General features: G+C 53.5%; 1 protein-coding gene across 1 annotated transcript in view; it reads right to left on the bottom strand.

Annotated features, from left to right (window-relative positions):
• Positions 1-12,292, bottom strand: part of Alk (ALK receptor tyrosine kinase) — a 747,750-nt gene that overhangs the window by 21,137 nt on the left and 714,321 nt on the right. The window contains exons 16-23 of the mRNA XM_045149222.1: positions 11,946-12,128; positions 10,639-10,737; positions 9,994-10,146; positions 8,211-8,315; positions 5,866-6,052; positions 4,447-4,537; positions 4,284-4,348; positions 2,177-2,306 (exon numbers count right to left, since the gene is read on the bottom strand). Coding sequence (XP_045005157.1) covers positions 2,177-2,306; positions 4,284-4,348; positions 4,447-4,537; positions 5,866-6,052; positions 8,211-8,315; positions 9,994-10,146; positions 10,639-10,737; positions 11,946-12,128 — 1,013 coding nt within the window. The remainder of the gene's footprint in view (positions 1-2,176; positions 2,307-4,283; positions 4,349-4,446; positions 4,538-5,865; positions 6,053-8,210; positions 8,316-9,993; positions 10,147-10,638; positions 10,738-11,945; positions 12,129-12,292) is intronic.

Raw genomic sequence — 12,292 nt, 5'->3', positions numbered from 1 at the left:
AGATGTCCTTCCTCGAGAGTATCCAGAACGTCCTCCTATCCCATCCTTTACAAACACCTGCACGCCCCACACTGATAAGCCTCAGGGGAAGCCAATGGGGAACACTATTGCTTTTGAAATCCTCTCTTGAAATGTCTTACAATAGACCTAGATGTTCAGTGGATTCAAGACAGAAAAGCTTGTGGAAAATGCTGGAAGGAAGAGCCGTGTGAGGCACAGTACAGCCTGTACAGCCTTTCTCCTGTGACGGGAAACGCCGCTCCCTCCTGCCCCTGCGGCCTTTTGGCCTCTTGGATAGTCTGGCCAAGGCCGATGCTGTGACTCTCTAAGCCCCCAAAGTGCGTCGCAGCCTGTCCCCAGGCGGTGCGTCTCCACTGTGCTGTGTCGCTGTCCCGTTGATCGTGCCACGTCCCCATGTGAGCATCGCAGTCTCTGAGACTGAGACGGGACTTTATCTTTCCCTTGGAGGCTGGCTGGCGCAGAGCTGGCACAACTGGGTATTCCGTATGCACTGCTGTGGCCAGTGACCCTATTAGTGACTTCGTTGCTGTGACCACAAACAACCCGATGATGGGCTTATTTTGGCTCATGGTTTGAGGGTGCATCGTGTCAGGGAAGGCATGGGGGCAAGAGTGCGAGGTGGCCGGCCACGTGGTGTTCACAGGGCTCCACTCATCTCCTCCTTCGTATTCAGTCTGGAACTCTAGCCGATGGCATGGCGATGCTACATTTACAATAGGTCTTCCACCCTCAGTTCAACCTCTCCGGAAATGCCCTCACATACATGCCCAACGTATGTGCCCTACGTGGCTCTGAATGCAGTCAGCTAACATGAAGATTAAACCATCACAATAATTCATGTCTTTAGTGATGAGACTAATGAGTTCTCAGTGGCCTTGGCCATTATTGGCTAAATCAATGGAATGGCAGTTTTAGCGTCTTTCTTGAAGAGGTAGGTTCTGCGGCCAGGCAGTTCTCATCTGCATGCTGAATTCCATTTCCATGATAGGCCAGGTTGATCTGGGCATCCCTCCGGTCCACTGGGGCGAGCCGGGGCGGCGGAAGCCCAGATCCTGGCAGAGGGCCTGGAAGGCAGTGTTGCTCTCCCCACAGCTGCAGGCAGCGCGTGAAGCTGGGGTGCTGGGCCAGGAGACTCCAGTCCCGAGCCCTAGTTTGTCCGTCTACTTCTCAAGTAGTACTTTGCAAGTGAGTGACCTCTCTGGGCCAGTGACCCAGGAGTGAGACCTGCGCTATCTACTCCATGTGGTGTATCGGAAATGTGCAAGCTGGTAGGAAGACCGTAATCTGGTGAGGGTCTTTGGGAAGAGGCTTGGTCTCCAACCCCTGCCCTCCTGCTGGATGTTTCCAAGGGGTGAGGTGTACTCAAGGGCTTTGCAGAAACACTATGGAGGCGCCGAAAGTGAAGATTTTCTTTTTAAAAAATATTTGCTTTAAATTTTATTTGCAAGCAGAGAGAGATAGAGAGAAGAGACGCAGGCAGAGTGGGCACAACAGGGCCTCTAGTCACTGCAAACCAGCTTCAGAGGCACGCACTATTTTGTCCGTCTGGTTTACATGGGTCCTGGGGAATCGAACCCCATGTCATTGGGCTTTGCAGGCAAACACTTAGTCTGACTCTCAAGTTTCACCTAGGCAGATGCTGGGGTTAAGGAGGTGGATTACCCTCTGCCATATTGTGCCAGATGGCCATGCAGGGCTGGAGTCTGAGCTTCCCGGATGCACCCTAGGGTTCTTACTTCCCTAACTCTCTCCCCTCATCCATAACACCGTAGATATAGGCACCACTCTTTTCATAGAAAAGTACAGGATGATATTGCGTATTATCACATCTATTTGAGAGACAAGGTCAGTGGATTTGGAACGAGTGGATGAGGAGTGAATTATTGACATGGCCAGTATGTAAGTCTCTCTCTGAGTGTGTCTGGGGCCTAGTGATCCAGAGTCAGCAGGTCGTAAAGGAGCTAGGTGACAGAATCCACTGTGCAGTCCACTTGTGTGGACTCTGCTATCATCCACTTCTGTCCACTCTGTCCTGGCCATTCACCTAGTGTACAGACCCCACAGCTGACTGACTCCCAGGCTGCCCACGCACTTTCCTTTCATTCCCTGTTCCTTCCTTGGCATGACCTTGGCACCAAGGCTGGTTCTCACTCACCGGGCGAGGGCGGGTCTCCCGGAGGAAGGACTTGAGGTCACCGCCGGCCATGAGCTCCAGCAGGATGAAGCGCGGCAGGGCCTGCAGACTCACCCCAATGCAGCGCACGATGTTCTGGTGGTTGAATTTGCTGCAGGGTAGAGAAGGGGCAACGGATTTTCAGTGAGCTGCGCCCGGGGCGGTCACAAGTGAGGGGTGACACAAAGGCACTGTGCATCGTGCTGTGAGGATGCATCCTGTAGACATGGACCACAGGGAACCTCCCTAGGAAGCAGGAGGGAAGACGGGGCAGGCCTTTTGCGAGTGGAGTGGCTAAAGGCGCCTTTCTCAGGCAGCACTCATGAATGTGCACTTGGGTTCTCTGAGGAAGGTCTTGAGCAAAAGTTGAAGGACTGGCTTCTGAAAGGGACAGCATGAGACCTGCCAGGTGACACCATGTGAAGGAGAGGCAGGAAGAGGCCCCGGGGAGTCTCCTTGGCTCCCTCCAGGGTAGGGCTGAGTCAGGACGAGAGGCTCTGAGATCTGGGTTTCCTGTCATGTTAGGATACACAGGCAGTGCAGACTAGTGAACTCCACATTCACACACATAACATACAAGTTGAGAGACTGGGTGATGATCAGTTTGAGAGACTGGATGATTATAAATCAAAGAATTATGGCTTGTTATTGCCTAGTAGTGATATTGTGTAATGTGGCTTTCCTTACACGTTATTCTTAAACTTTCCAAGTTTTAGTCAGTGATCATGTAACACATGTATCATCAGAAAATGACTGTTCTCAGTGTGTATGTGTGTGTAGTATGTGTGGTGTGGTGTGCATATGCATAGTGCATGCATGTACATGTGCAGATGCACGTGCCCTGTGCCAGAGGAAAACGATGGGTGTCCTCCTCTGTCCTTCCATGTTATTTCCTTCACACAGCCTCTCAATGAACCTGAAGCAGCCATTGTTTTGGTCAGGTGGGCAGATCAGTGAGCCCGAGGGATTCTCCTCCTGTCTCTGCCCCTCTCATGACTGGGGTTCCAGGTGGGGATCTGAACTCAGGTCTTCATGTGTGTGCAGCTGCCTCTCTGCCAACTGAGATGTCTCCCCAGCTTTAAGTGTGATTTTTAAAGCAAGGTGCTGCCCTGGCTGTGGATCCTCCTGGGCGTCAGAGCTCCCACACATCCCTCATGCTTCTCTGGCCTTGTTCCCCTGACACTTCCACCAAGGGGACACCCCAAAGCAAACCCACACGTCAGAATGTCTGGAGTCTTTAGGTATGACAGGGGCTGTGATCCTTCTCTAGGTCTCGAGGTCAAATGTCCACCTCCTCCTCAGGAGACCTGCTGTATGTCAGGGCTGACACCCTCAGGGACCTTGGCCTGAGCCCCTAGTTGTAGGGTAGCGGCCTACTGAGAGTCAGCCCTACCACAGCAGAGGCCGGGACGGGTGGCCTTCCTTCAGGTGTGGGCCATGCTTGCTTCTTGTCCATCTGTAAGCTGGGATGGGCCAAGGGCCTCAGTTCTGAATGAGTTACTTGGAGGGAGGTTGTAATTCATAATGTCAAAATGGAGCATGTGTGTGTGTGTGTGCCCACGTGTGCATGTGTGCACACATGCATGCACACACACGTGTCACAGTGCACAGGTGTAGTTCAGAGGACAATTTCAGTTGTCGGTCCTTGCCTTCCATTTTGGTCAAGGCAGAGTCTCTTCCTGTTCAGTTCTACATGCACCAGGCTAGCTGAAAGCTTTTGGGAAATTCTCCCGTTTTCATCTCCCATCTTGCCTTTACCACACTGGAATCACAGACACCTGGCTACAGCATCTGCTGTACGTGGGCTCTGAGGACCCAAGGTCAGGTGGCCAGTCATGTCCCCAGCCCACATGTTCCAGTTCTTGAGAAGCGAGGACCAAGAGCAAAGGGGTGACATCAGGGTGCCAGCTACAGCAGGCAGATAATTTCCGAAACAATCCTCAGGGGTTATTCCATTCAGGGACCCTCCTCCTTAGGGGGGCATGCTGGGAGTGAGCATCAAACACCATTTCCTCTGGAGGCATCACTTAGAAATGCCCCTGGTTCTTGGCAGGGCTGGGGAGGCGGGCTGGAGGGTCCACGGTTTTACCTGATGATCAGAGCCTCCATGAGGAAATCCAGCTCGTCCTGCTCCGAGCACACCTCTGGCAGTGTCTGCACAGAAGAGAGGGTGGGAGGGAGGAGGCGGCTATGAGCTGGGACTGGAGATGACAACGACCTCAGGCCCGGCTCAAAGGGGAGCCGCCTCTTACCTTTACAGCCACTTGTAGGGGGTTTGGGTCGTTAGCCATTCCAGACACCTGGCCTTCGTACACTTCCCCAAATGCACCATGGCCGAGACCCCTGTGCCAAGGAGAAGAAGTTATAGTAAGGTACACAACAATAAACATGCAGCTGAGGTCCCTGAGTCCAAGGGTCACATTTAAGCTGACATGTGCACTCAAGAGTGGCGCCTTCAATTTGGCTTTGCTATAACTTCCTGGGCCTCCATTTCTTTGTCAGAAATCTGGTAAGAAAGGGTCCGCTGTGGATTGGACAGGGTTGAGTGTGCCTCCCCAGTTCACATGCTAAAAATTAATCCTGACTGTGATGTACCAAGAGGGTTAGGGAGTGATGGTTGTGCTCAGAGGTGGGCCTTTGGGGGAGCAGATTCAGACAGATGAGGTCATTAGGGTACAGTTCCCATGACTAAATCCTTGTGACTTCCTAAAGAGAGGGAACATTGAAGGCAGACATTCTCTCATTCCCTGCCTTCTGCAAAGTTCTACCTCTGCTAGCAAGAAGGCCATTCATCACCAGGGTTGCCCCCAGGCCCTTGACCAGACTGTGAGCTAGTCAAATCCTTTCCTATGTAACTTGCCACTCTGTGGTATTGGGTTACTGCAATGAGAAAACAGCCACTACAGGTTTCAGGCAGCAATTCATCATGAGGGTGAACTGTTTATTCATTTAGTCACTAGTTAGTGAATCTCTGATATCTGCCAGGGGCAGAGACTACATAGTGAATTCCAGGTCAGTCGGGGCTAGAGTGAGAACCTACTTCGAAAAACCAAAAGAAAAAAACCAAAACAAAACAAAAGAAACCCAACAAATTTTGGAGAGCTGGAAAGATGGGTTAGAAGTTAAGGTGCTTGCCTGCAAAACGTAAGGACCCAGGTTCAATTCCCAGTACCCACATAAGCCAGATGCACAAAGTGGTGTATGCATTTGGAATCTGTTTGCAGTGGCTAGAGGCCCTGGCACGCCCATTATCCCCCCCCCCACTGCCCCACAAAGATGAAATAAAATAAAATAAATAGTTTTCCTGGGAAGACAACTAGAAAGCTGCTATGGCTTGAATGTAAAATGTGTTTGAATATTTCGTCCCCAGCTGGTGGTGCTGTTGGAAAAGTCATGGGACCTTTCAGGGGTGGAGCCTCACTATGGGTAGGCCTTAAGGTTTTACAGCTCAGCCCCGCTTCCTGTTCGCCTCTGCTTCCTGACTGTGGGGGGAGTACAGGAGCCTCCTGCTCCTGCCGCCACGCCCTCCCGGCCACTGTGCGCCCAAGCAAGCACTTTTCTTCCTAAGGCTGCTTCTTTTCATGCCGTGGGTCACAGCGAGGGGATAACTAATTAACGCAAGAGCCCGCGATGCCGGGGAGCTATCCAGTTGCAGGGCCGCAGATGCTCACCTGATGAGGGTGATGTTTTTCCGGGGCACCTCCTTCAGGTCGCTGATGGACGAGGTCTTGCCGGCAAAGCAGTAGTTGGGGTTGTAGTCTGTCATGATGGTGGAGGTGCGCAGCTTGCTCAGCTTGTACTCGGGGCTCTGCAGCTCCATCTGCATGGCTTGCAGCTCCTGGTGCTTCCTGCGGTACACTGCGGACACACGGACTCTGCTGTCAGGGTCCTCACCAGGCCACCCGCCTGTGAAGCCCAGCTCAGGCCTCCTCCACCACAGAGCCTCCTCTGAACTCTGTCTCCTTCCTTAAGCTCTAATTTCCCATCACCCTTACTAACAGTAACAAAATGCTTATACACATGAGAATATCCCTTTACTCAAAACATCACTTAAAGCAAATATAAAGCTTAAATTCACACAAATGGAAGAGATTTTCTTGTTTCACACACAGGACAGACATATTAGTCTAGGTTCTGCAGGAAGCAAATCCAAGACAGGATGAGATGCACCAGGATTTTATTAGGGGATATGCTTATAGGAGAGAAGGAGACAGAGCCAGGGAAGTCCGAGGAGAGACAGGGCAAGCACCCCGGAGGTCGTGTGGTGGACGGAGGTGTTGGCGAGGCTCTTGGGAGAACTCTGCAGCCCAGTCGGCTATCAGAGAAGTCCCAGGTCTCCCAAGAATGTCTGCCTCAGCATTTGCGCTGTGCTCAGCTGTGGGTGGGAATTTGGTTACAATTAGAAGAGTAGACTCCAGGTCCCCCCCCTGCCCCAGGTCCGGGTCATCTGTGTTTTCCATACTTGGGAAACTGCCAGGCCACATGGTTGGGGACTAGCCCCACAGTGACGAGGCCGCTAATCGGCAGGGTACGTCCTGAACGCCGGTTCCACCAGGTGATTTCAGGCGGGGTATTCTGAGCAGTCACATGACCCCTTGGACCATGCATTTCTTTCTCTGGAAAATAATTCCTGCTGCACTTCTCTAAGCTCTCTCACATCCCGTCCTGAGGTGGTCCTAATGAAATGAACTCACAGATAAACATGTATGTTTGGTTTAAAAAAATTTTTTTTTTTCAAGACAGGCCTGAAACTCAGTATATAAACCAGGCTGACCTTCAACTTGTGATCTTCCTGCCTCAGCCTCCCAAGTGCTGGGATTACAGGTGTGCACCATCGCTCATAAAATAGGTTTGAAAACTTTGCAGAGTTCTCCTATGGCCAGGGCCGGTGGGCTCAGGGCTCCTATGGCACATGATAATGCGGGAGTTTGGAGCTAAGGCAAACTGCAGGAGGCAGAAGGACATATTGACGGATGGGTGAACTGTGCCCGGAGCCCATGGCCCAGCCCTACCGCAGAGGGCCAGGGCAAGTGCTGCCCTTGCCTAGCCACTGTGCATGCTCGGGCGCTTTCTCTGAAATGTACCGTGTCTGTGAGGTGGATTCATTTGCTACAGGGGAAAGGAAGAAAGAAGAGGGGTACACTCAGAGGACTAGAAGTGAAAGGGGTGCATTGGGAGAATGAATGAAGAGGTGACAGAAAAAAGGGCCCACATTCTCTGACCCCTGGCTCCCCGCCACTCCTTCCTGCAGAAGCACCTTGGGGAGTCCTGCTACAGGACGGAACCATCTGAAATTTGCATATTTCCAGGCGCATGGCGAGCCTGCAGTCTGCGAGTTCTTATCATCCCGTCCCTTTGAAGGATGGCGCGGTGCGCTGTTATCTCCCCGCCCGGCGGGGGGGGGGGGGGGCGGCTGCTGCACGCTGACATGGGTCTTTCCCGCTGCCTGTCTTCATGACCCTGCCCATCTGCCCTGGCCTCTTACAGCTTGACTTGTGTGCTTGACTGGCCTGTGCTGAACTCCTTCAACCTTACCTCAGGTCACAGGTTGGATGGAATAGACTCAGAAAACAGCTTTCATACTCCAATGAGTATGAAAGCCTGGCTCATGGGGCTTAGCTACTACACACAGAGTGAGCCCAACAGGGACCCGTGTTCCCCAAAGTATGTGGGGGCTGGGAGAGGAGCCAGAGGCGCAGGAAGAGCTTTGTCCATTGTGTTGGCCCCTGTAGAATGCCTCGTCCCCGTGAGCATCCATTAGGCTACATCTGGGGCCAATGATCAGCATCAACTTTGGGGGGGGGGGCTTCTGTAGGGAATCTTATCTGCTCCGGGGTGGGGGGTGAGGGTTAATGCTACTGTTTTGGCTTGGCCTAGCCTTTCTCCAGCTGCCACCCCACCCAGCTCCAAGAACCAAAAGGACAGCGTGACTTCAAGGCACAGCCTGAGACACTACTCTTCTTTCCAGACTTGCCTTCCTGCCCCTTTGGAAGCCCTGGGGCTCCGGCACACTCACCGATCATGATGCCGGAGAACGCCAGAACCAGGGCGGCTACCAGGGCAGAGGTCACCACAGAGAGGATCAGCGAGAGCGGCAGGTGGGGCTCCGGGGTGGGTGACGCTGAAAGACAGGTCCCAGGGGGCACTGACTACCATGCTGTTTCTCTTTGGAGCTGGTCCCAAGTCAGAAGTATCCTCCCAGTAGGAAAAGGTCACTTGCTTTTTCTCCATCCTTGGAGACTTTTGTCACAGTTTCCTTTCCACAGGAGTGAACTTTGGGAGCATGAGCTTAGCCTGGTTTCAGTGGGTGGAGGGGGACTCAAGAGCTGAATATCCGTCCTGAGTGTGGAACCCAAACATCAACCACACCAGGATGGGATGAAGGTGGGAGGAGACCCAGAAGTGAACCTAGTGGAGGTGTGGGGACTCCAGAGTAGGAGGACACACAGGAGAGAACCCCTTAATGATAACCCAAGGCCAGCTTATCTCACACGACCCTGAAGCAGGACAAGGTCTTGTGAACCCCGTACTGGCCAGACCACACTCTGGTTTACAAGTCCTCTCTTTTGTTCTCTTTCTCCTTCCCTTTCTCTTTCCTTCCTTCCCCTTCTTCTCTTTCTTTCTTTCTTCCTTCCCTTCTCCTTCCCTCCCTCCCTCCCTCCCTCCCTTCCTCCCTCCCTCCCTCCCTCCCTCCCTCCCTCCCTCCCTTCCTTCCTTCCTTCCTTCCTTCCTTCCTTCCTTCCTTCCCTTATGCAGTGCTGTAATCAAACTCAGGGCTTTACATATGCTGGGAAAATTTTCTACCACTGAGCTATACCCCCAGCACTTTTTTTAATTTTGATTTTGAGACAGAACCTCATTAAGTTGCCAGGGCTGGCCTTGAACTGTCTCTATAGCACAGGCAGGCATTGCATTGATATTTTGATTTTTCTGTCTCAGCCTCTTGAGTAGCTGGGATTTCAGTCCTGGAAACTACATTTCTGAAGAGGCACTGGCACCTGATGTGCATGCGGAAGAGGGACCTTAGTGTGGAACGAAGGTATCAAGAAATATCTGCGCAACCAAAATAAACAGTTACAGGATCTGGAGAAGTCTTAAAGACAGAAGCACCATCTTTGAATCTGCACTTGAAAGGCTGTGGACAGAAAGGAATAGATCCTGGCTTTGAGACTTCCAGAAACAGGGCTTGGTGGTCGAATATAATATGTCTCCCGTAGACTCATGTGTTTGACTATATAATCCCCATCTGGTAGTGCTGTTTGGGAAGGCTATGGAATCTGCAGGAGGAAGTGTGTCACTGAGGGTGGGTCTTGAGGCTTCATAATCCAGCCCTGTTTACCGTTCTCTTTCTCTCTTCCCCCTGCTGGTGTGACAATGTGATGCCAGCCTCCTGCTCCTGCCATACTTTCCCCACCATGGTAGATTTCCCTTCGAAACCATAAGCCAAAAGTAAACCCTTTCCTTCCCTAAGCTGCTTCTGATCAGATCTGTTGTCCCAGCAACAAGAAAGGAACTGATAAATAGCCTTAGGAATGCTCAGGTCCCTGTCACTGGGCTGGCTGTGCCCTTGCTAGAGATGTCACAGTCAGTGTTCATGTCCTGGGAGAGGGATACGTGTCCATGACTCTGAGACTCCTCCAGGCATGATGACCCACCTTTCCTACAAGGTCCTTCTGCTCAGCAGCCAGAGCAGCAGCAGAGGGACAAGAGACTTTGAAAACTGAGCTGGACTCATCTGGGAACCACGGGAACAGTTGCTGGAGTCCTGGTCCCTCCCGATCCCGATCCCGGTCCCTTACCAATGCAGGAAACACCATCCTCAGCCAGCACCGTCCCATGGTCGCAGAAGCAGATGACCTTATGGGTCTCGGGGTCCATGTGGCATTCATCTACCTCACAGTGACTGCAGTTTAGATAATGCTTGATATTCACTTCCCCATGGCCCTCCATCACTGGGGACAAGGAAGGGAGGGTCAGTCTTGGGCCGAGTGTGAAGATGGCCCTGGACCCCCAGATCCTCGCTGCCCTCTGAGCTCTATCTCGAGCTGCTCCCTGTGGGCTCGGGTGTCCGGATGCTACTGGAAACACACGTCTGTACAGGAACACCTCTCTGGGCTCGCGCTGAGTGGGGCACAAGCCAGGGATGTGCGTGGGACTGTGCGGGTGGGAGGGAGGTCTGCGTCCAGGAGCCTGAGGCTGGCTGCTGCAGGTGTGCTACTGCTGCAGTTTCCAGGACCTACCTGCCTGGTGGTCCGTATTCTGTCTATCTGTCCACACTCAACCACCCGCCCTGACTTCTGGAGAATGTAAGCCACAAGATCACTTGTCTTCAAGGAGCCCAGAAGCCCCGGCCTGGTATTGCATACCCATGGAGTAACCCTCAGGCGGCTTGGTGGGAGAAGAGACCTAAGGAAGCTTGTCTCATCACCTGGAAGGGTGGGTACCTTTTAAGGCCGGGGTATACAGGATGCCCAATGGACTGATGAAGGAAACCCCATCTTCCCCATCCATTTCAGGGTCATTGTTTAAGGCTGCATTGCCACCTGAAGCAAACCAGAGAAGAGTTGAACCCAGACAGGTGGGTGCCCAGATCTCAACACACATGCGCAACAGCGGGTGGGCATGCAGCTCTGGCCAGAGCCACGGGTCTTGGGGGGGGGTGCGTGGCTGTAGGACAGGGAAGTAGGGAGGGAAGGGAAGCTCAGTGCACAGAGGCTGCACTTGGGGTTTAGCTCCGTAGAAGCTGGGCATGTGGGTCACTTTCCTCCTAAGTCGTGGCCTGCTCCCTAGGGAGTCTCTCTCACCTGGCTGAGGCCCAGTGGCAAGTAGCCCAGGTGAGAGCAAGATTCCAGAAAGTTCTCGTCTCCAGTCTGCGGTATATCCTTGGGGTCCCTTCTAGGAGTCCCTGGAGAGCAGCCCCGAGGAGTTGCTCTCCAGCCCCATGTGGGCAGGGTGGGGCTTCTGGGAGATGAGCCCCTGTGCCTGCAGGTTCCTGTCCCTCCTTCGTCTGGGACTGGGTGATCTTGGGGCTCCCCACTGGGCTCCTCCCACCCACTCAAAGCTTGGGAAAGAAGAGCTTATGGTCAACACAAGCATCGTACACACAGCGTGAAGCGAAACACAAGACACGAACGTCACAGTGCATGCAATGTGTCCTAGTCTGGGGGGGGTGGGGCCATCATCGGGCAGCCTCTCAACACGGGAGGCTCCAGAGCAGCTGGGGTCAGCCGCGGGCTGCGTGCTGGAGGGCTGGGTCCAAACTGCCCCGGTGGATCTTGGGAGTAGCTCCCTTCAGTCAGTATGGACAGAGCTGCCCCTGGCAGCCAGTGGACTGGGCAGGAGAAGGAGGAGAAGGAGCCCAGGAAACTGCAGACCAGCCCTGGGCTGGCTTGGCCAGGCCTCCAAAAGGAGCTGGGGGCCTGGGGGAGTCTGATCTCCAGGGCTCTCAGACTGCTGAGTCTTTACAAAGGAGTTTGGGAAGCCAAGCCCTCCTGTATGCCCAGCTTGGGACAGGGGAGAGATCAAGAATCACGTGGGATCTTGATACTATTTCGAAGGAAGCCTGGAGGCAGGATGCTGGCTCGGGAGCCAACATCCTACCTCTGGCAGGCCCGAGCCAGGCCCGGGGGAGGGGAGCGTGCAGTCACATTATGGTCCACACTGGGGGTGGGGGCAGGGGAGGTGACAGGGAGGGAAGAGCCTAGGACTAAGAGGGATAGGGAGTGACACCTTGAACACGAATCATCTTTACCTATATATCCTCCGCCTCCTCCACCTGAGGAGCACCCCCCTCCACCCCCTCCGAAACCCCCTCTTGTCTCCCACCCCCACTTCTTCATAGCCTGGGGGCAGGAATGTCCTCCAGCAGCACCCTCCAGCAAAGACTTTCCGGCCCAGAGTAAGGAAGTGTTATCATTCCAGCCGCCTCCACCACCTGCGGGAGAGAAGGGCTCTTCTTGAGACAGGGCGGGCTTTGAAGGGCGCAGCCACCTGCTTTGTTCCAGAGCCTTCTTCAAGGGGGAAGCTAAGAGCAGCATGCCGTTGGCTCTAGGAAACCTCTCTGGCCCTCACCGGTCCCTGCAGAGTAAGCATGCTTCA

This window comes from Jaculus jaculus, chromosome 5 (genome assembly GCF_020740685.1).
Source record: "Jaculus jaculus isolate mJacJac1 chromosome 5, mJacJac1.mat.Y.cur, whole genome shotgun sequence".
Lineage (NCBI taxonomy): Eukaryota > Metazoa > Chordata > Mammalia > Rodentia > Dipodidae > Jaculus > Jaculus jaculus.
Note: the sequence above shows the minus strand (reverse complement) of the source record. Positions and strands in the feature narration are given on the sequence as shown.